A 23174-nucleotide genomic window follows, 5' to 3' on the forward strand; every position below is an offset into this window, starting at 1 on the left:
CATGCAACATGTCAAATCAGTCATCAGACTGGAATATCCAGGGTTTGTTGGCATGCCGCCTTAACCCAACTGCTATTCTCGAGTCCCCGTGCCTATAGCTTATAGTCGGCCCGCACCAGGTATCTTGGCCTACAACATATAACAAGACCACCTCAACCTATCCCACCACCATATGACTATCCTACGTAAGATGTCGTGAGAAAAACCTAAAAAAATCATTCATAAGTACTGAATGAATACAAAAATAAAAATAACTTATTTTGCAAGAAAAAAAAAATTATATTAAGGACTAGATGTGTACAAAGTGAAAAATATACTACCCTATTAAGTCATTTTTACCGGTTAACCTGGAGTAGCTGGTCATAAGGACTAAATATATACAATTTAACAAGTTGAAGGGGTAAATGCGGACGGAAAAAAAATTCAGTGACTAAATATGTAAAAATCGAAAAATATATTATCCTTTTAAATCGTTATATCTTAAAAAGTTAATAATAAAATATTATTCGCTCGTATCATAGAAATAAATAAAAGAAAAGAAATGAAAAAACCTTTGGTAAGTGGAAAAGCTTAACTGCTAAAAGAGCAGTAAGCAGCCTTTCGAGCCCATTTCCATCCCCAACACACCACAACCATCCCCCTTCGTCTTCTTCTCCTCTTCCTTTTTTCCTTTTTGCTATTTGACGTCTGCGTGATCCTTTGATACAATACATCACTCAAACATCTATCGCTTTCCCCAAATCCTTTCAACAATCGATGAAGATTGTGATTTCTCCCAGAAAAATCTCCTACTCCGCACAATAATCGAGAAAAATGCCAGTGTTTCTTTCTTCAGATTCATCACCCATGGGCACAGTTTAGATCGAACGAAACGTTTTACTTAGAATTCCTAACACCAAACATCATCATTTCTCACCGGTTTTTTCTGGATCCAGCCACTTGTTCTATCCTTTTCATTTCATCCGTTTCGGAAACGTTCACTTCATGTGGTCCTTTTCAATGATTTGAATCAACTTGCACTTGAGATTTGGATCTCTCCTTTTTCTCTATAGAATCGTATTCACGAAGGTCTCTTCGTTGTCGCATTCAAAAAGGAAGAAAACGAGAGAGATGGCGGATTTTATGTTCGTTCTGAAGAACTTTCTGTTAGTGTCTCTGGCGATGAATATGTGTTTGATTTGGAAAATAAACTACGATGATGAAGAAACCCTATCATCGAAATGGAGTAGCTGGGGAAATCTACAGCAGAAGTTCCATTTTCATGGCTCCTGTTTTAATGGTGAGAAAAACAACGGAAGAGTGGAGGAGGCGCAGGTTAGCAGCAAGAGGACAGAGATACTGGCAACGACGTCGTATGTTGCATCTACTGTGGTTCCAGATGGCGGGGAGAGTGTTGTCATCAATCTTGACCAGTAAGTGCTGCCGTACTCGAATCTAAATCATGATCGATACCTAATAATTATCGTTGGATTCCAATCATAAGATTATTTTCATTATTATTATTCATATCAATTGTTATTTTAGGAAAAAAAAGTATATCTAAAAATATTTGTATATCTGGAAAATAAAACAAAATATCAACAGTTTCATGGTTTTACCAAAAATATCTATTTTTTTGTAGTAGAATAATTAGTGTGTAATCGTTGCATGATTTCATACTGTAATTGATTTATGCGTAAATTATATTTTTGGTCCTTTATTGTAGTTGGTTTTTGCAATTTTAATCCTTATTTGAAATTCTAATAACATTTTTTGTCCCCGACTATACCTGTTTTTTGTAATTCTGTTTTAAAAAATATAGCCATTTTACTTTGAAAAGAGAAACCAAATATGTTACCGAAACATTCAAATAAGAGCCAAAATTACAAAAAAAAAAACCTCTTGGAATTGTAATAACAAAAAAATCAATTATACCGAAGGGCCAAAAATGTAATCTACTTTTGATTTATTCATTAATTAGATTACAGAAAATATTTATAGCGAAGGGAAATACAACAATTTTACAATAAATTCGGTAAGTGCGGTTACGGATAGTATTGAAAAGGACACTACAGTAACATGCGCCAAATCAGCACGCGTTCACGTTAGCACATAGACAAAGACAATTCGGTTTTGTGAATTCCGATGGTGGATGTCATGGTTTGGGGGAGCCACCCGTTTCCACCACCAAAGTTTTACTTCCCGATTCTAGGGTCTACCGTTTTATGCTAACGTGCACTGTTGGTTAACGTGCCTCATTGTCCTCTTGCTTTCGTTTTCAAGTACATGATTATATGTTGTTTTTATTGCCACCACCACCGCCACACACCCACCACCACCACCGCCACCACTACCTCCACCACCGCCGCCCATAATCATTTCCATTGCTTTGCTGTCTTTTGCTTTGTTCCACTTCCAGCACCTCAATCTTTTCAACAAATAATAATAATAATAATAAGATAATAGTTAATTGTTCCACTTTATTTAGTTTAATATTAAAGCAATTACCAAAAGAAGAACCCATCGACTGTTTTTGAATTTTTTAATTAAACCTAGTCCACTGTATTCTATATTCATATTCATATCAATAAATCACACACTTGAAGTATCTTATTGGGTTACTGTTTATCCGACTTATTTCTCATGTGGTTGGTTAAAGTCCATAAGAAAAAAAAACCATGTTACCATGTCAGTTCATAAGAAGAACCCTTTTGCTTGCATAGGTTGTTTCCTCTTTTAGTTTACTAATATTAGGTGTCCATTAAGATCTTTACACATGTCACCATGTGTGTCCTCTCTTTCCCATCACCAAACCTTGTTTATTCGACCAAGCTGGTATACTTGGAGAAACAGTTAGGGTTTGAGTCGAACCATTTAGCATTGCAAATTGTTTGTTTGAATTTATTTAAAAATATAAGTTACAAAAAATAAATATATATTATATTGTTTTGGAGCAAATATGGGCTTATAGTTCTAATTTATATGGTATTTTTTTTTTTTAAAATATAGTGGTGACCCGACGATGTATGAAAATTTTTGGAAGCAAAAAGGTGAAAAAACAACGGTTGTGACTTCCGGTTGGCAGCACATAAGTTACTTTTCAGATGTTAAAAACGTTTGCTGGTTTTTGGAGCCAGAGCTCGTGACTGCAGTCACAAGGCTGCACAAAGTGGTCGGCAATGCTGTCACGGAGGGCCGCCACATGGTGGTTGGAACCGGCTCTTCGCAACTTTACCAGGCGGCAATTTTTGCTCTCTCACCTCACAATGCTTCCACCCCCATGAATGTCGTGTCTGCCGCTCCGTTTTATTCGGTAACTTTTAATATTTTTATTATTAGATAATCAGGTTTCAACACAGAACCAAATTATCTGAACAAAAATGATCTCAACCGTCAGATCAAATCATCGTGAGATGAATTTAATCAAACGGTTGAAATTAAATTTGATGGTTTGTTCAGATAATTTGAATATGTTTTGAATCTATGATTGGTTTAGTTGACTAAGTGGCACATGCTTTTATCATGAAATATATGGTTTTCTGTAACTATTTTCTGATCGCTTGATGTGAAAGCAATGTCGCAAAGTTTTTTTTTTGTGTATTTGACTTGTATTGATGAGAGGCTTTAATGCTACACTGACATAGGGAAGACAAAATGATTTTAACAAGTCAACCAAATAACACTGCAAAAATTAAATGACAATGTATTATTAGAGTATATCCATAGACCACAAAATGTATGTTTTCATTTTGCCAATAAAACATATATATATATATATATATATATATATATATATATATATATATATATATATATATATATATATATATATATATATATATTAAAATATTGAAATATTGTTGTTACATTTTATTGCAGTCGTACCCATTGATGACAGACTACTTGAAATCAGGGCTACACAAATGGGCAGGAGACGCTCATAAGTTCAACAAAGAAGAACCCTACATCGAACTAATCACTTCTCCTAATAACCCCGATGGATCTTCAAGACAAGATGTAGTCAGAGGCCATAAAGGGATTCTAATTCATGATCTCGCTTACTATTGGCCTCAATACACACCCATTTTATCACCTCCACCTGATTACGATATCATGCTCTTCACTGTCTCCAAATCCACGGGTCACGCCGGTTCCCGAATCGGGTAAAATAAAATACATATAATTTTTCTTTTTTTCTAAATTATTAATTTTACTATTATTTATGTTGTAGATGGGCGCTTGTGAAAGATAGAGAGGTCGCTAAAAAGATGACGACATTTATAGAGATCAACACGATTGGTGTGTCCAAAGATTCACAGATTCGAGCAGCAAAGATTTTGCAAGCTGTGTCTGATAGCTGTGATAATGATGATGATGATGATGAATCTTTCTTTGATTATAGCTACAAACTCATGGAAAAAAGATGGAAGAAAATTAGAGAAGCTGTTGATAAAACTCGTCTTTTTAGTTTGCCGGATTTTTCACCGGAGACATGTTCTTTCAGTGGCCGGACTTTTGGGCAGCTCCCTGGTAATTTTATTAATTTCAAGACATAAAATGAATATATGATTAATTCAATAAATTTGACGTATTTTTTGTTTTTGTTTTTGTTGTAGCTTTTGCTTGGTTGAAGTGTGAGGGAGACGTGGATGATTGTGAAAGTTTTCTTCGAAAGAATAAGATATACACGAGAGGTGGGAAGCATTTTGGGGCAAGTATGAAGTATGTGAGGATCAGTATGCTGTGTCGAGATAGTGAATTTGAGGTTTTCACTGAAAGGTTGCCTACAATTGTCTCCTGAAAAAAAAGTTATGTTTTTGTTTTGCAAGATGATATGCGGAATTTAGGGTTAGTTTTAGGTATGTGTAAAAGAAAGATATTTTGGTTTACTCCTGTTGTTGATAAATATCAGTAACATTAGTGATCTAAATGACTAGAAATTTTCAAGTAATCACCAAGATGCGTTGCATGTTTTGTGGTTTATTGAATATAAATTGATGATTTTCTTGCTATTTGTATTTTGGTATGTGAAAATCATAGGGTTGTAATGGCAAACTAGATCGAGTCCATAAAAACAAAGTCATTCCAAATAAAAAGATTAATGGTTAAATTGGTTATCCATCTCTACAAAACAATGCTGAATATGTGTCTCAATAAGTCAAGTCGTTAGTTTGGAGTTATTACTTCCTAGTGTAAGTCGGCTTTTCTTGGATATAGTTGTAGCCTAAGTATTAGCCATGCTTATCCATTTTGATATAATAAATAGAGGTTTTAGGTCTCTTGTAATCAGTATCTTTTTCACAAGTATTGTATGTCCCTTGATTAAATTGACATTATGAAGTAGTTCTTCGTTTGTTTTTCATAATTAGTTGGGTTTCCACACAAAAATTCTTGATGATTTTATCTCTTTTATTATTTTCTACGTATGTACGGGTTGATAATGAAAAAATTAAAACTAAAGGCGATGAAGTGCATGTTTCTTGGGTAAAATCCAAGGATAAAAGGCTACAAGTTATGCATATCTAGGCTAAAGAAGGCCATCATCTCAAGAGATGTGACCTTTTGATGAAAACACTATGACTTATGGGATCTCTAACTTACCAATGACAAAAGACTAAGCATATGATAAAAAGGAGGAATCATGAGTGGAAATAGAGCTTCCACTTAGCAAACAAAATTCGTATAATGAGAACGTGACTCGTGAGTCTACTACGACAAGACAAAATGCACTAGTTTTGTCAAGAATGACTACACAATGTCACAGCTGGCTGATATCCCGTGACTGTGATGACCAAGAAGACAAAGACCATGTCACTGGAATAGCTTGCCATTAGGTTCAAAAGGGGGTGTCCTAGCTCAAGGGACATTGTTATGCTAGTCGTTGCTGTCTGGCCGAGTCGCTGAAGTGCGTGACAATGAAGGGGGCCGTAGCTTTCTAGAGATACAACTGGTCGAGGGCTAGTGCCGCTTCCCTGATGAGCCCATGACAGGCGAAACCAGTTGGTGTGTGTAACATGGGAGGGTTGGTATCAGGGTTTTATGGGGGACCTTAGTACGCCGCACGTGCAAGGAGTAATGCCGAACTTGCGTCCGTGACAAGTGGTATCAGAGCCAAACAACGAAGGGACATGCCAATATGATCGTGCATATTCGTGGGGTCCGTAGAAGTATGGACTTGCTAGTGGGTTGTGGTGGTTGTCGAGACCAACAAAATTAAAAACCCTAAATCTTTTACACTAAAATAGTGTATAATGGTAAAAGGATCGAATCCACGGAGATTGGTTCAATTTAATAACACTATGAAAAATCTCTTTGTAAAAATACTTGGAAAATGACAATAAATTAAAAATGGGGGTTTCGGTGTTTTGAAATACTTGAAACAAACTAGAATTAAACTATGATTTAAATAGACAATTTCAACAAAAATAAGAGTTTGATGTAAAATTAATAAGGGAGAGATGGTTGACTTAAAGTTTCCTCACTTTAACTTTTGATGAACATATCGTTAGAATCCAATGGCGCAATACTTGATTTAAATCCTTAATTTGGCTATAGTAATCCAAGGAGGTTGAGATTACCTAGACTTTTCTTAGTTGTTGAAATGGTTAGAGAAGCTCATAACAATTTCCTTAGTCAAAGTCACTAATTCCAATAAGCATGTAATTAGTGAAAGTCAACTAGCATTAAGAACTAAAAAATCACCAAATCCAAGAGGTGTCAAAAGCTTCCACTACTATGTTGGAGAAAATGTTTTTGTGATTGTGTGAAGTAAAACTAACACAAGAATCACTTGTTGCGTGCTAATTTGAAGATCCTTTACTTAATCAGGAAATTAGCCAACTAATCACCACAAACACATTTAAACTCATGAATAAAAACATACAAGCAATGATAAGATGTTAAAACACAAAACATTTTCATAAAGATTCAAACACAAATTCATGGATTCTTCAATATTCAACAAAAGTTCAAAGGATTCAACAAAAGTCAACCAAGGCTTGTTTAGCCAAGCATGGCTAAACTCAAGAAAACAAAGTTAGATAAGATTGTACCAAACATTTGACAAGATCAAGAGAAGAAAAAATGAAGTTCTTCAAGGTTTTTGGCCTTCAAATTGCTCCAAAACTCCAGAGAGAATGCCTCCAAATCGGATGTAAAAGATCAGGCTGAAGAGGCACACCAACTTTCCCAATATAGAGCTCCAAATGAAATCTCGAAATTGCCCCTGCAAGAACCCATGCGGGCCGCGTGGATTCTTACGCGGTCCGCGTGACTATGACGGAGTTTTTGGGCTTCTTCAAGTTTTGGGTCCCCGCAACAATTCCTTTGGCCCATTTCGAGTCTAATCAGCTTCTAGCCCATTTTTCTTCAAGTTCTCTTCAATTTGAGTCCAATTTGACTTTTCCAAATCCTCCAAAGCTCTCGTAATCGCCCGATCATCAATCTCCGTACACTCGAAAATCCCGCATCTTGCAAATTTAAAGTTTAATGCTTCTAAGCCTTCAAGTAATTGACAAGCCCACTTCATGCATCATCTCCATAGCCATCAAGCCTAAAATCCTCGTTGTCCTCTAAGTCCAATTGCTTTCCAAAAGATCCCGCTCCGCTAGTCTCCTTAAAATCTGCAATTATACTCACGAAACTAGAAATGTACCTGAAAGCGGTCATAAAATAACAAAAAGGAAAATATGCATGGAAATTAACTAAAATGCGAATGAAATATGCTAAAATAAACTATAAAAAGAAGTAAATAAAATGAAACTATCTGGTTGCTGTGAAGTCAAGAGCAATACACCGATGAATGCTCTACCTCCTTGAAGGAAGTAATTGGGGTGACCACATGCCGAGGATTCTGACTTCGAAGTATAATGGTTGGGATCTGGTGTAGCGGTACGCTATCATACTTGGCATCAGAAGAAAAGCCATTTCGAAAGGAAAAAAGTTCCTCTTCCATCGCACGAGAATGTGCGATAATTTTGCGGTGGGAGAATGTCACGGGCTGATATCCCATGATCGTGATGACCAAGAAGACAAAGACCATGCCCCTGAAATAGCTTGCCATTGGGTTCAAAAGGGAGTGTCCTAGCTCAAGGGACACTGTTATGCTAGTCGTTGCTGTCTGGCCGAGTCGCTGAAGTGCGTGACAATGAAGGGGGTCGTAGCGTTCTATAGATACAACTAGTCGGGGGCTCTGTCGCTTCCCTGATGAGCTAATGGAAGGGCGGAACCAATTGGCATGTGTAACATGGGAGGGCTGGTATTGGGGTTTTACGAGGGACCTCAGTACGCCGCACTGGAAAGGAGTAATACTGAACTTGCGTCCGTGACAACAAGCTTCAATTAGCGAACATATGACTCATGAGCTTTTTTTCATCCATCTTAAGCAAACAAGCGATGTATTGCATGAGATAGACAGAGAATAGATCATGAGTCCGAAAGGTATGCTCAAGCAATTCTACTTCATATTCTCTTCCTATTGCAAATGAAGTTGAGTCTGATTTAGAACCCACAACCTAGGACGAGGCCATCAAATCTATAGAATCAAAAGAGTAGATGGTTTCCATCCATAACAAGATGGAATCATAAAAGAAAAATGAAACATAGGATGTCATCCCTGATCCAAAAGGTAAGAAGACGGTTAAATGTTTGTGATTTTAGTGTTATCAACACGTGTTAGTGTAGTTATTATTAATATTGAGATAAAATGGGTTCTATTTCACTCACTGAGGTTGGAGGTGTGAGGGTGCACACTCGGAGTGATAAATATTGATGGGTTTTGTACAAACAATCCTATGTGTGCATGCAACCCTAGAATTGGATCTATGTTTTCACTATTAGATACACAACATTATGAACACATATAGAAACCCTAATATGCTTCTAGGAATTTCGAAATCCACAAGGAAAGATGAAATACATACCTCTTGTTGTTATATTGTAATAACAACTTAAATCTTGAATCTTCTTGTCTTTGAAAGCAAGTACCACAAGTGTAGTACCTCTAATGGCTCACAAACACCAAGAGCAAATGGAGAGGCAAGAGAGAGAGAGAGAGAGAGAGAGAGAGAGAGAAGAGGTATGAAATTCGTCCCTAGGAACCCTAGACAAGGCATGGACGAATTCTTATGGCCTTAGGGGTATTTATATAGGTGTAGAGATTAGGGTTTCATTCCTTATCCTTATCTAGTTGCTTGCCCACCAAGTAACCATAAGATAAGCCTTGAAAACCCTTATCCTTATCCTTTGGACGATTTCAAGGATATCTTATCCCTTGAATTCATCCACCCTATATCTAGGATAACCATTACCCTATTTTGTAACTATCACATAATTACAATTCAGCCCCTCTAGTTTAATTAATTACACTTGATCATTAAATTAATTCTTAATTAATTATTGACCAATATTAATAAAACAAATATGATTTATCCTTTAATATATTATTGTTATAACATATTAATAAATCATAATAACCTCTTTCTCTATTATTTCTCCAGTCAAGTTGCTTTGGTGAAGGCAACCCAAAAGGACCATGCACAATCAGGTCAAGTACTTGACAAATATGATTACGAGCTTAGACACTAATCCAACAGTCTCCCACTTGGATAAGTCTAGTAAATATAATAGTAAGTACTACCCGATTAGCAATCGTAGCTCGCAAAGACACTGTCGAACTCTGATCTTATCAGTAACCTGTCCTTTAGATAAGGGATCATATATATCTCCATTCTAGATATCGTATAGACATGAGACATGGATTGAAATCATTCTCTCAGTCTATGTGTTGTTTCCCGATTTCCGATTTACGACGACTAACTAATTAAACAAATCAAATTAGCCCTAGCCCAACCGAGCATTTACGTTTTGTCATCATTAAATCATCGAGGGGCCCACAAATATCGCTTTTATCCCACTTTGGGTAAAAGGAACGGATAAACTTCGACTCAATGTTTGCTTGCACTCACTTACCAAATCACACACAACAATAAGTTTTGTAACACCAAGTTACTGGTGCGTTTACATATTATCAATGTGTAACCGATTCGCAAAATACAACTCATACATCTCGGTTTCAAGAATACAAGATATTATCGTCTCACCAATCGCTCGTGATAAAATCTATGATAATACTTAATCTTATATGACCCCAAACTTGTGAACATTGCAACATGAACATTGCAACAAACCTTTGCTATATCCAATACACTTTATACAATCTACAAACTAAATCATGACAGTCTTCATTCATACCTACTTCCAACATATGAACGACTGCGGACCGTTTGAAAAATTCGATTATTCTTAATAAACTCAATTATTCTGGAAGTCAAAACATGCAAAGAGAAACACAATGATAATACTTAATCTTATATGACCCCAAACTTGTGAGTATAAATAAAACACATTTATTTAATCACCATATTGATTACTCATTATCCATTGTTTAATGTTTCAGATAATCAACTTTATAACTCGAATCATAACCACAATTGTCCCATGCTCCAAGCATGCACACTTTGGTTTCCTATGGTCCATACTTTGTGAAATAGATCAATTGAAACTTTTCAAATGCAACTCATTTCATAATCCCCAATCCTTATAATTAGTGTAAGAATACCAAATTCTTGTCACCTTTTAGAATATGTCAAATTCTAATATTTTATGTAATGATCCTCTTGTGAAGTCACGTCACAAAAATCACAAAGACTCGGCCAATGAAATCACAAGGTACTCTATCAAAAATTGTTACAGAACAATTCTATAGATGTGATGTCTCTCACTCAAAGTACATTCCTTTGAACATCCTTTTGCATAAAATTTTCTAATCTAGACATAAATTCTTAATTTCCAACTCCCAATTATGGAAACAATTCCATATTTACCATATGACAACTCATTCTTAATAGAATCTTATATATTCATAATAATGTCGATATGGTCCATTCAATACCATACTTCCAACTACTCACAAGCGACCAATCCTCAGCAAACTTTGGATCATCCTTTGATAGTTGTTTAATTATCTTAGTCAAAACCGATTCTTGTCCTTTTTCCTTCTTAATGCGCTAGACATTTGGAAAAATTTTAGAATTGTCAAATATTATAGCACTTGCAATCGATCCTTTACCCGAAGCGTATGTGACACGATGCATAATGTCTTACATAAAGATATGATACTCTATCAATCTTCTGCCATAATATTTTATGTGTCACGTTCTTACAATTTGAACTATGAAGAGGGATACCGTAATCATAATCGAAATTTAAGAACACACTATGTATCCTTTGACTAAATTTATTAAAATTTCTCAATCTAAGCTTTAGATTTTGAACGAAGTACAATATTCTCTCCCTTAATTATAGAAAAACAACTTTTCAACTCTTACAACTTTGCAAAGTATAACTCTTGTTTTCTATAATTAATATTGCTAACTTGCAATACTTACCATAATAATCATGCTCCCACTTAAATGATGATTATTTCTTTACCAACATAACACTTATGCTCCCACTAGCTTCGACATGTATTCAGAAATCAGCTGAACTTCTAGAAAACAATTTCTCAAGTTCATATTTCTAATACTAGATGCTTCGATAAGACTTTATCTAAGCTTCTTAACCTCATACACTTTTCCTTGGACAGCTCATATGTATATGTCTAAACGATTCTAGGACTCATATCAATAAGTCTAAAATGTTCAGACCCATTTGCCATTTCCCACAATTCGAACTATGAAGAGGTATGCCATAATCATAGTTGAATTTGAGAAACCCAAATCACATAATGCTATCTTCCAAATCTCTCTTAGTGAAAGCGTTTCCTCACAATCATTTTCATGAATGGGAGAAACCTTATGACACTTAGATTTTGTGGTGTATACATTCCCATCCATGTGAATTTGTCGTAACCATAATCACAAGATAATGTTAGTGACAAATCCAAACTCTTATGGATAGAACTTGTTCCTCTTAATTTTTTGCCATCAAGGGTCCCACCATTACTTCCAAGTTATTGAGCAACCCACCCCTTCATTTCAATGTACTTTCCATTGAACAAGGTGTCTTGCCCCTATACAATCCATTGAGAACTCGTAGAACTCACATATACAGAAAACTCAATTGGAATGCCACAGAAAACAAAATAGTGTCAACACGATAGGTTGTAAACCTCAAGTCGTGTGCTAGTGACGATTGATAAGGTTTAATCTTGATTTGTTCTCGAAACCTTTCAAGACCATTAAGACTCCCACTAACTCCTTGACATATAAGGTTCTCTTGTCAAGAACCATTTCTTGACAAAGAAATATTCATGAGTTAGTGTAGCTTTCATCAAGACAAAACACTTCATATGATTGGTCCTAGTTGGTCTTTGTCATATCCAAGACATCACAACTTACCAATTTCAAATGTGCAAGAATAAGAAAACCCCTTTTCCAAATTCCACATTTGATGAATGTTATAGACCTTCTTAAGACTTGTCACTCAATTCACAATCTTGGAGTCTAACTCTAAGACTTGATATTGGAACGAAGTATGATTGACTTCTTGATTTAACCATTTCCACAATTCCCGATTCCTCTTCTTAGACATACAAATTGTACTAAGAATCACTTAGAGGATCAATTGAGATATGGTTGTTAATCATTAAGACCTATCATAAAACATAATAAAATGTACTCTCCCTTCTTCTTAGAATAGAGAAACTTTTATCTTTCTGCCTACTTGATTCTTCTTATTCGTTTTACTATTGATTGAAACTCTTTCAATCAACTTAGAATTATACTCAATCTTATAGGTATAACCATATTCACTAAAATTTAGTAAATCATGACGAATATCTTTGTCATTCTTGTGGTAGACTTGATCAACGTACGACCTAGTGTACTCGATCTCTTAGTCCTTAATTTTACACTTTGTCAAAAAATTAGCCTAAATTTCCCAAATGCGAGAGTTCTCATTCTTCATACAATACTTGTTGCACGATTCCAAGTTCCTATCCACTTGAAACTTGGGCGATGAGAAACTCTCCCTATTTGGTAAACTCTTGACACTTCCACAAATAACCTAACTAAGAATCAAATCCATTTTGTTGATAAAAGAAGTACACAAACATCAATTTTTCATATATGCCATTGTAAGGATAAACAAATAAGATAAAACCAAAATTTATTTTATTCATAAAAGCAGCGGAAAACATGTCCTTACAATGAAAATTTCAACTGAAAAACTATGTAATCAAATACTCCTAACAATTCTATCATAACTTCCTAAGCTTAAAATCTGACCTTCGAATCCATGTGATCGTAATCCATTTCTTCGTGATGAGACTCATCTTGCTCTTCCATCAAACTTCCTCTTTTTTCTCTAATTCTGCAAAACATGCAAATGTAATCTTATCACATTATGTATAAAGAATAGGAATTTAATGGAGTTAGATAGTGGATTTTATACCTGAAGTAGAGCCATACTTCTTGACTCTCCCATCTCTTAGACTCTTCAGGTCCTTTGGGCAACTTCGTATCCATTTCCCCTTCTCTTGGCAGCAGAAACAGGTGGGTTCTTCTAGAGTGTCCACGGAAGCATGGTTGATTGAATTATTAGACAAATATGCTCCATTGCTTTGCCAAATCATTTCTGATTCAGCAGCAATAAGCATGTAAGTTTAGCCAATGAGGGTCGCGTCAAGATCCATCATATAATACTCTCTTATGAACTTATAATATGATTTAGGGAGTGACTGAAGAACCCAGTCCACATCCAACCTATTGGGAAAAGACGCACCCAACATAATCAACCTATCAATGTGTGATTTCATCCCTAGGACGTGAGCACACACGGGTTTACCATCTTCATGTTCCATTGCCAATAGGGATTCAGTGATCTTGAACCTTTCAAATCTTTGATCTTGTGGGTCAGGGAGAACAACGGCAGGAGGAGGAGGGAGTGAAATCAAGCTAGTCCACATTGATCTTTCACTTTGGAACAAGCTTTCACTTTCAACAAGAATACCTTTTCCTTGGGATTCGGGAAGACCACGGTTAGAATCAGACATCTACAAAACGGGAGAAATTTCAAGTTATTTGATTGAATCCTTAATGAAACACCCAAATGAGACATTAAGGCTAGGATCCAACAACATTATTTACACATTAGAAGAGGGATGCCGTAATCCAACATGCAAATAATTCGGAGGTAAGTGAATGGCGCTTCACTGATTCTTCACCATGAAAAACATAAAGGCTTAAGTTTTAAATGTATTAAGAATTCCTAGATTTCCTTTGAGATTCATTGAACTTTTCAATGGCATGTTTAAATCTCGATATGCCCCTCTCGTTTGTGACTGAGATGCCGAGGATCACAAAGTGGGTGTGAATAACCATGCAAATATACATGGTGCCCTCATTGTTACAGTCACCTATTCGATGTGCCGGTAAACCACACACGTTGTATCGAACTATGACAAACATTGAGTCACCCTTTGCTACCTTTGCTTAGAACCATTTAGTGTGCCGGTTAACCATACACGCTCCACTAACGTCTTCGCAAGGGCACAAAGTGTAATTTCATGGAATTGCATCAATTCACTTTTGCCTAAAGTAACTAAGATTGGGAATTTTGTAAAAACATTTAGTTACTTTATACTTCATTATACTTTTAATGGAAAGGGTTTGCCCTATCATACCCGTTCGGCTAACGACCCTCCACCAATCAAGGAAGCGGTGGGTGAGAGTGGACACCCATTAAATGACCATTTTATAGGCCATAACCTTATACCTCCCTTATAGATCGGCTTTGTGAATGAGGCCTACTAACGGTAAGACTAGCATTTTAGTTATACATATATAATATTAGACTTTTAATGTTATACATAGTATAAGGGTGTATTTTACACTTTTAAAATACTAGGTGGTTTAAATTTTATAAATTACACTTAAAATATAAACATTATCATTATGGATTTATTAACTCTCTTTTAATCATACACTTAATTAATCTAATAAAACCATAAGGGTGTAGTTTGTGTTGGAATAGTGTCTAAGGCTGCAACTATATTAGGCAAGTATTTGACCCGATTGTGCATGGTCCTTTTGGGTTGCCTTCACCACAACAACTTGATAGGATGATTTATTATGAGAGAATAAATATTATTAATATATTATGAGAATAATATAAGGAATAATAATATTGGTATTTGATTAATATAAGTCATAAATTAATTAGTATTAATTTGGTGACTTAAAGAGATTAATTAAATAAGAGGGTATAAACTGTCAATTGTTTGATAGTTACACTTTAGACTGTAAATCCTTAAGAGATAGGGATTGGACGGATTCTAGAGCTTTGGATAGATCAAAATCGTCCAAGGCTTATCTATGGTAAGGATTTGGATTGCTTTAAGGAAAGGATTATCCAACTAGGGTTTAAGGTGAAACCCTTACGGAGTCTACAAGTATAAATAGACCCCATGGCATAGGGAAATCGGCACCTCTTAAGAAGAAAGAAACCCTGGCCGAATCTTCCCTCTCCTCTCTCTCTCTCTCTCTCTCAAATCATCTTCATTGCTATTTGGTGTTTGTAAGCCATTAGAGGAGTGACAATTGTGACTCTAGAGCTCCAAGACAACAAGATCAAAACAAGAGATTCAAAGGTAAACTTCTAGATCTGATTTTGTATTGTTTTATACCTAATTAGTTGTTAGAAGTCTTGGATTCAAAGCATGTTTAATTAGAAAGCCGAGATCCAAGCATTAGGGTTTTGCATGCGCACATAGGAAAGTTCTTATGGCTAAAACCCATCAGTGGTATCAGAGCCTAGATTGGTTTCTATTAAATTGATGCTTGTTTGTTTGAAACTTGTGTGCAAAATTCGATTTTTGTGTTTCTGAGTCATGGACTCGGCGAGTTCTATAGTGGACTCGGCGAGTTGGCCTGACTCGACGAGTCCCTTGGTGCACTCGGCGAGTCCGAGCGTCAGGAAAGGCCGGATTCGGGATTTTTTGATTATTATCTTATGGAAACTTACCTTAATCATATTAGATCAACCCAAATCCGATTTTTTGATATATATGACTATAATCTTGATCTAATTAAAGATATTTATCATCTAATAAAATATTTAATTTCCTTATGTGATAATTAATTAATTATTTTGATTAAATTGGTAATTATCTTGCAAGAAATCTTGAATAAATCAAATATAGATAATTAGGAAATTAATTGTTAATTAAAATTATTTGTTATTTGATCCTCCATGTTTTTAAATGTTTAAAACTTGTCCTCAAGTTTTGAAATTTATGTTTTGTGATTAAAATTTTTAATTTAGACAATTTAAATTTCAAACCCTAGATTTTTAAAAGTTTAAAATACAACCCTATACTAATATAATATTACAAGATTAATATATGTATATGTATAACTAAAATGCTAGTCTTACCGTTAGTAGGCCTCATTCACGAAGCCGATCTATAAGGTGGGTATAAGGTTGCGGCCTATAAAATGGCGCTTAATGGGTGTACACTCACACCCACCGCTTGCTTGATCGGTGGAGGGTCGTTAGCCGAACGGGTAGGATAGGGCAACCTCACCCTCTCATTAAAAGTATAATATGAAATACAAAGTAACTACACATATTTTTTTTAAAATTTCCCAATCTTAGTTACTTTAGGAAAAGTGAATTGATGCAATCCCATGAAATTACACTTTGCACCCTTGCTAAGAAGTTAGTGGAGCGTGTGTGGTTTACCGACACACTAATTGGTTCTAAGCAAAGGTGGCAAAGGGTGATTCATTGTTTATCATAGTTTGATGGAGCGTGTGTGGTTTACCGGCACATCGAATAGGTGATCGTTACAATGAAGGCACCATGTGAATTTGCATGGTAATTCACACCCGCTTTGTGATCCTCGGTATCCCAGTCACAAACAAGAGGGGCATATCGAGATTTAAACATGCCATTGAATAGTTTCAATGAATCTCATCCGAACCTAGGAATTCTCAATACATTTAGGACTTAAAGTTATGCTCTTATGGTGGAGAATTAGTGAATCATCATTCACTTACCTTCATATTATTTGCATGTTAGATTACGGCATCCCTTTTCTAATATGTAAATATTGTTGTTGGATCCTAGCCCTAATTTTTCTTATTGGGTGATAATTAGGGATTCATAATCTAATCTATCTTTGTCCTTTCTATTTGTAGATGTCGAACGCAAACAACGCTGCTGCTAGTTCTTTCACATTGATGAGCCTTTGTCAAAAGGTCACTTCCGATGGGACGAACTTTAGCGAATGGATAAGATACATTCGCACCATTGCTCGCTATGAGGATAAGGAGTATGTCCTCGATGAGAAGCTCGAGAAAATCAACCCTGAAATCGCTACTCCGGCTGAAATGACCGCTTTTGAAACTCACGAGCGAGATGCAACGAAGGTACATTGCATCATGATAGCCACCATGAACTCCGAATTCCAAAAGTCCTATGAGGACATGTACCCGTACGAGATGCATCAAGACTTATTGGAGAGATACCACCAAAACGCGAGACAAGAGCGTTATGAGATTTTCACTAACATGATTTCCGCTAAGATGGGTCATGGAGAGTCTCTTACCGTGCACCTGAAAAAGATGCAAAGGTATGTCGACCGTCTTCGCAAGTTAAATGTTGACTTTGGGGAAGACTTGGCGATCGACATGGTGCTTCACTCTTTACCTCCGAGCTACAATCAATTTAGGATGACCTACCACATGAACAAAGAGGAGGTCACCCTAAGCAAACTCCAAGGCCTCTTGAGGGTCGCTGAGAGCAACTTCAAGGACAAGTCTGTTGCACTAACTCCCAATCCACCCGCTGCTCCTGTCTTGGCTATTGGACAAGGGAAGGGAAAGAAGAGGAAGGCCTCGTCTAAGAACTATCGCAAGGTTAAAGCCCGAGATGGTGCCTCTTCTAGTGGGACCAAAGTTGATCCTGCTAAGCCCTGCGCTAACCCAAAGGAGGCAGAGTGCCACCACTGCCACAAGATAGGACATTGGAAGAGAAGCTTCCCAGAGTACCTGCAAGCCATCAAAGAAGGAAAGATCAAGCCATCTTTTGCAGGTATATACATAATTAAATCTAATGATTCTAATCATGCTATTTCTTGGGTTCTTGATACCGGTTGTGGTTACCACATTTGCTCTAATGTGCAGGGACTAAGAAGAAGTAGGGATGTGGAGCAAGGAAGGATCAATCTAATCATGGGGAACAGAAGATATTCGCGTGTGACCAAGATTGGAGTGTATTCTTTAGTGCTTAGGAATAGTTTATGTTTAGATTTGAACAATTGTTGCTATTCGCCAGAAATGGCTAGAAACATCATTTCATTTCATGGTTTGTTTAGACAAGGTTTTAGATTTTCTTTTAATAATAAGAATGGTTCTATTTTAGCTTATCTAAATGGTGTCTTTTATTTTGAAGCTATACCATGTAATGGAATATATGAAACTGTTATAATTGTTGATAACTTAGGAAATGATGTTTTGAACATAGATTCTTCCAATAGTATGGATAGAGCATCCTTGTGGCACTGTCGTCTTGGACATGTCAACAAGAAACGCATAGCCTAACTCCAAAAGGATGGAGTGTTGGAGTCATTCGACCTTAGGGAAGATGACACGTGCGAGTCTTGTTTACTTGGAAAGATGACTAAGTCACCCTTCACAAGTACTTGCGAAAGGGGTGAGGGTCTATTGGACCTAATACATACCGATGTATGTGGACCGTTTAGATCAACCACGAAGGATGGGAACCGCTTCTACGTGACTTTTACCGATGACTATAGTAGATATGGGTATATCTATTTAATCAAGCAAAAGTCAGAAACTTTTGAAAAGTTCAAAGAGTTCAAGAATGAAGTGGAGAATCAATTGGGCAGGAAAATCAAGATGCTTCGATCCGATCGAGGAGGAGAGTACCTAAGTCTTGAATTCCACGATTATCTCAAGGAGTGTGGAATAGTTTCACAATTGATGCCTCCTAGGACACCGCAGTTGAATGGTGTGGTAGAAAGGCGTAATCGAACATTATTGGATATGGTTCGCTCTATGATGAGTCGTGCTTCACTACCAATCTCTTTTTGGGGGTATGACTTAGAGACTGCCGCCCATATCCTTAACCGAGTCCCTACTAAGAAGGTTGCCAAAACACCTCACGAGATGTGGACGGGGAAAGCTCCCTCGTTAGCACATATCAAGGTTTGGGGTTGCGAGGCTTTCGTAAGACGAGATACTCACGACAAGCTCGAACCTCGTAGTGAGCGATGTATTTTCATCGGCTACCCGCAGAAATCCTTTGGATACCTCTTCTATAGACCGAAGGACAATGTTGTCTTCGTTGCGAGGAAAGGAGTTTTCCGAGAGCGAGAACTTATAAGCCAAGGAGACAGTGGGAGGAAAATCGAACTTGAAGAGATTCAAGAGTCGATAGATGAAGGAACCTCTACCGCTGGCATTCAACCAGAGGAGGAAACTCCGGTTGAACCGATTGGCGAGTCCTTACCTCTTAGACGTTCCGATAGAGTTAGAGTTCAACCCCAGTTTTATGGTTTTCATATTACTACCAAAGGGGATACGTATATTAGTAATGGTACACTAATAAATCTTGATGAACCTAATAACTATAAGGAAGCCATGGCAGGCCCGGAGTCTGCAAAATGGAAAGAGGCAATGGATAGCGAGATCCAATTCATGTATGATACCCAAGTTTGGAATTTGGTTGATAATGTGCCCAGACGTAAGACCGTTGGGTGCAAATGGATCTTCAAGAAGAAGACCGACGTGGATGGAAACGTACACACATATAAAGCGCGATTGGTCGCGAAGGGCTTTACTCAAACTCCCAGAGTTGACTATGATGAGACCTTCTCACCAGTTGTGAAGATAAAATCTATTAGAGTGATGCTAGCGATTGCCGCATTTCATGATTATGAGATTTGGCAAATGGATGTCAAGACCGCTTTCCTTAATGAAAAGTTGGCTGAGGATGTTTACATGGCTCAGCCACAGGGGTTTGTGGATCCGAAGCATCCGAATAGAGTGTGTAAGCTTGAGAAGTCCATTTATGGACTTAAGCAAGCGTCTCGCAGATGGAATCTTTGCTTCGATGAAAAAGTCAAAGAGTTTGGAAATGTACGAAGCGAAGATGAATCGTGTGTATATGTCAAGGCCAGTGGGAGTATAGTAAGCTTCCTCGTTCTATATGTCGATGACATATTACTCATAGGAAACGACATCCCGACTCTGCAGGAGGTTAATTCCTGGCTCGGGAAGTGCTTCGCTATGAAGGACCTCGGAGAGGCTTCTTACATTTTGGGAATGAGGATAGTAAGAGAGAGAAGTAAGAGACTAATAGGACTTAGTTAGAACACTTACTTAGAGAAGGTACTAAAACGTTTTAGTATGGAAGACTCGAAGAAGGGAGAATTACCGATACAAAGTAATGCCAAGTTGAGTAAGACTCAAAGTCCGAGTACCGAAACTAAGATAGCTGAAATGAGCCGAGTACCATACGCTTCCGCAGTTGGCTCAATCATGTACGCTATGACTTGTACTCGCCCTGATGTAGCCTTTGCTTTAAGCATGGTTAGTAGATATCAAGGGAACCCTGGCAGAGCCCATTGGATTGCGGTGAAGAATATCCTTAAGTACCTTCGGAGGACGAAGGAATGGTTCTTAGTCCTCGGGGGGAGTGATGACTTGAAGGTGCGAGGGTATAGTGACGCCAATTTTCAGACTGACAGGGACAACTACCGTTCGCAGTCGGGCTGGGTCTTTAACCTTAATGGAGGAGCAGTGACTTGGAAAAGTTCCAAACAGGAAACCGTAGCTGATTCAACGTGCGAATCAGAGTACATTGCAGCAAGCGAAGCATCGAAGGAGGCAATATGGCTGAAGAACTTCATCGGTGATCTTGGAGTCGTACCCGCTATAAAGGAGCCCATGGAGATTTTCTGTGATAATGAAGGAGCGATTGCCTTGACCAAGGAACCGAGGGATCATGGTAGATCTAGACATATCGACAGAAAATATCACTTTATTAGACATCATGTAGAAGAAGGACAACTCGTAGTGAAGAGGATATCATCAGAAGATAACCCAGCAGATCCGCTTACGAAGGGACTGAGCAGGGTTAAGCACTTGTAGCATGCTAGGAGTATTGGGCTGAAGGATGATATTAGCATAGATTAGATAGTATTAGAAACGTGTAATAGATAAATGTAATTAACATTTTATGATTAAATAAAGGAGTTTTATTTATGAGTAATGTTACTGTCTTATGTTAATTGTTTAACTATTGTTTCATTTTGCATGTTTTGACTTCCAGAATAATTGAGTTTATTAAGAATAATTGAATTATTCAAATTGTCCACAATCGTTCATATGTTGGAAGTAGATATGAATGAAGATTGTCGTGAATTGGTGCGTAGATTGTCTAAATGGTTTTTGACATAGCAAAAGATTGCTGCGACATTCATGAGTGCTTATGAACTGGTTTTGGATATTGGAACAAACCCGCGCTTGCTGGAATCACCTTATGGAATATGATATAAAAGGGTGATCGCAAGACGATAATATCATATAGTCTTAAAACCTAGATATATTGTTTGTTATTTGTTAATTGATTGTACATTGATAATGCGAAAACGCATCAGTAACTCGATGTTATAAAACACATTGTTGTGTATAGTTGATTAATGAATAAGTAAATGCATATAAGTCGAAGTTTATCTGTAACTTTTATCCTGAGAAGGTAAAAGCGATATCTCGGCCGCTCGATGATTTGATTTGACTTATGTGCCGGGCCCGGTCAGAACTGAATTGATGTGTTCGATTAAGTTCTATGTCGAATAAATCAGAGATCGAGAAACCTAAATGCTTGACTAATCATTCCATAGAATTGTCAGCATGATATCTAACAGAGGACTGTACGATCCCTTATCTAAAGGACAAGATTGATTAGATCGGAGTTTGACAGCGTCTTTGAGAGCTATGATTGTGAATCGAATTGTACTTGTGCATATAGTTACTAGACTTATCCAAGTGGGAGACTGTTGGAATAGTGTCTAAGGCTGCAACTATACTAGGCAAGTATTTGACCCGATTGTGCATGGTCCTTTTGGGTTGCCTTCACCATAGCAACTTGATAGGATGATTTATTATGAGAGAATAAATATTATTAATATATTATGAGAATAATATAAGGAATAATAATATTGGTATTTGATTAATATAAGTCATAAATTAATTAGTATTAATTTGGTGACTTAAAGAGATTAATTAAATAAGAGGGTATAAACTGTCAATTGTTTGATAGTTACACTTTAGACTGTAAATCCTTAAGAGATAGGGATTGGACGGATTCTAGAGCTTTGGATAGATCAAAATCGTCCAAGGCTTATCTATGGTAAGGATTTGGATTGCTTTAAGGAAAGGATTATCCAACTAGGGTTTAAGGTGAAACCCTTAAGGAGTCTACAAGTATAAATAGACCCCATGGCATAGGGAAATCGGCACCTCTTAAGAAGAAAGAAACCCTAGCCGAATCTTCCCTCTCCTCTCTCTCTCTCTCTCTCTCAAATCATCTTCATTGCTATTTGGTGTTTGTAAGCCATTAGAGGAGTGACAATTGTGACTCTAGAGCTCCAAGACAACAAGATCAAAACAAGAGATTCAAAGGTAAACTTCTAGATCTGATTTTGTATTGTTTTATACCTAATTAGTTGTTAGAAGTATTGGATTCAAAGCATGTTTAATTAGAAAGCCTAGATCCAAGCATTAGGGTTTTGCATGCGCACATAGGAAAGTTCTTATGGCTAAAACCCATCAGTTTGAACTTTTTCAAATTTAGAGTTTTAGAATTTAACATTTTTCAAAATTAAACTTTCAATCAACCAATTTAAATTCCAAAACTTGAGGGCAAGTTTTGAAACTTTTCAAAACAATTAGGTTTTAATCTCACTTTAAAATTTTCGAAATTTAATACTATTTAAATTAAAATTTTAAATATTAAAACTCTTGATTTAATAATTATCTTGAATTAAACTATTAATTTAAATTATTAAATCATAATGGATTATCTAAATCATAAAGGATAATTACCAATTAATTTATCCTAATCCTTTTAATCCCTCTAAATTTCGAAAATCATGGGATAGGATA

The 23174-nt window shown here is 36.6% G+C and overlaps 1 protein-coding gene across 1 annotated transcript; it reads left to right on the forward strand.

Moving 5' to 3' along the window:
- Window positions 1–620: 620 nt before the first annotated feature.
- LOC111907020 (tryptophan aminotransferase-related protein 2) lies at window positions 621–4991 on the forward strand. The gene is made up of 5 exons (XM_023902810.3): window positions 621–1412; window positions 2989–3292; window positions 3859–4142; window positions 4211–4509; window positions 4596–4991. The coding sequence occupies exons 1-5, from the start codon at window positions 1111–1113 to the stop codon at window positions 4778–4780; spliced, it is 1374 nt and encodes a 457-aa protein (XP_023758578.1). The 5' UTR covers window positions 621–1110; the 3' UTR covers window positions 4781–4991.
- Window positions 4992–23174: the final 18183 nt, after the last annotated feature.

Source organism: Lactuca sativa, chromosome 4 (genome assembly GCF_002870075.4).
Source record: "Lactuca sativa cultivar Salinas chromosome 4, Lsat_Salinas_v11, whole genome shotgun sequence".
Taxonomy (NCBI): domain Eukaryota; kingdom Viridiplantae; phylum Streptophyta; class Magnoliopsida; order Asterales; family Asteraceae; genus Lactuca; species Lactuca sativa.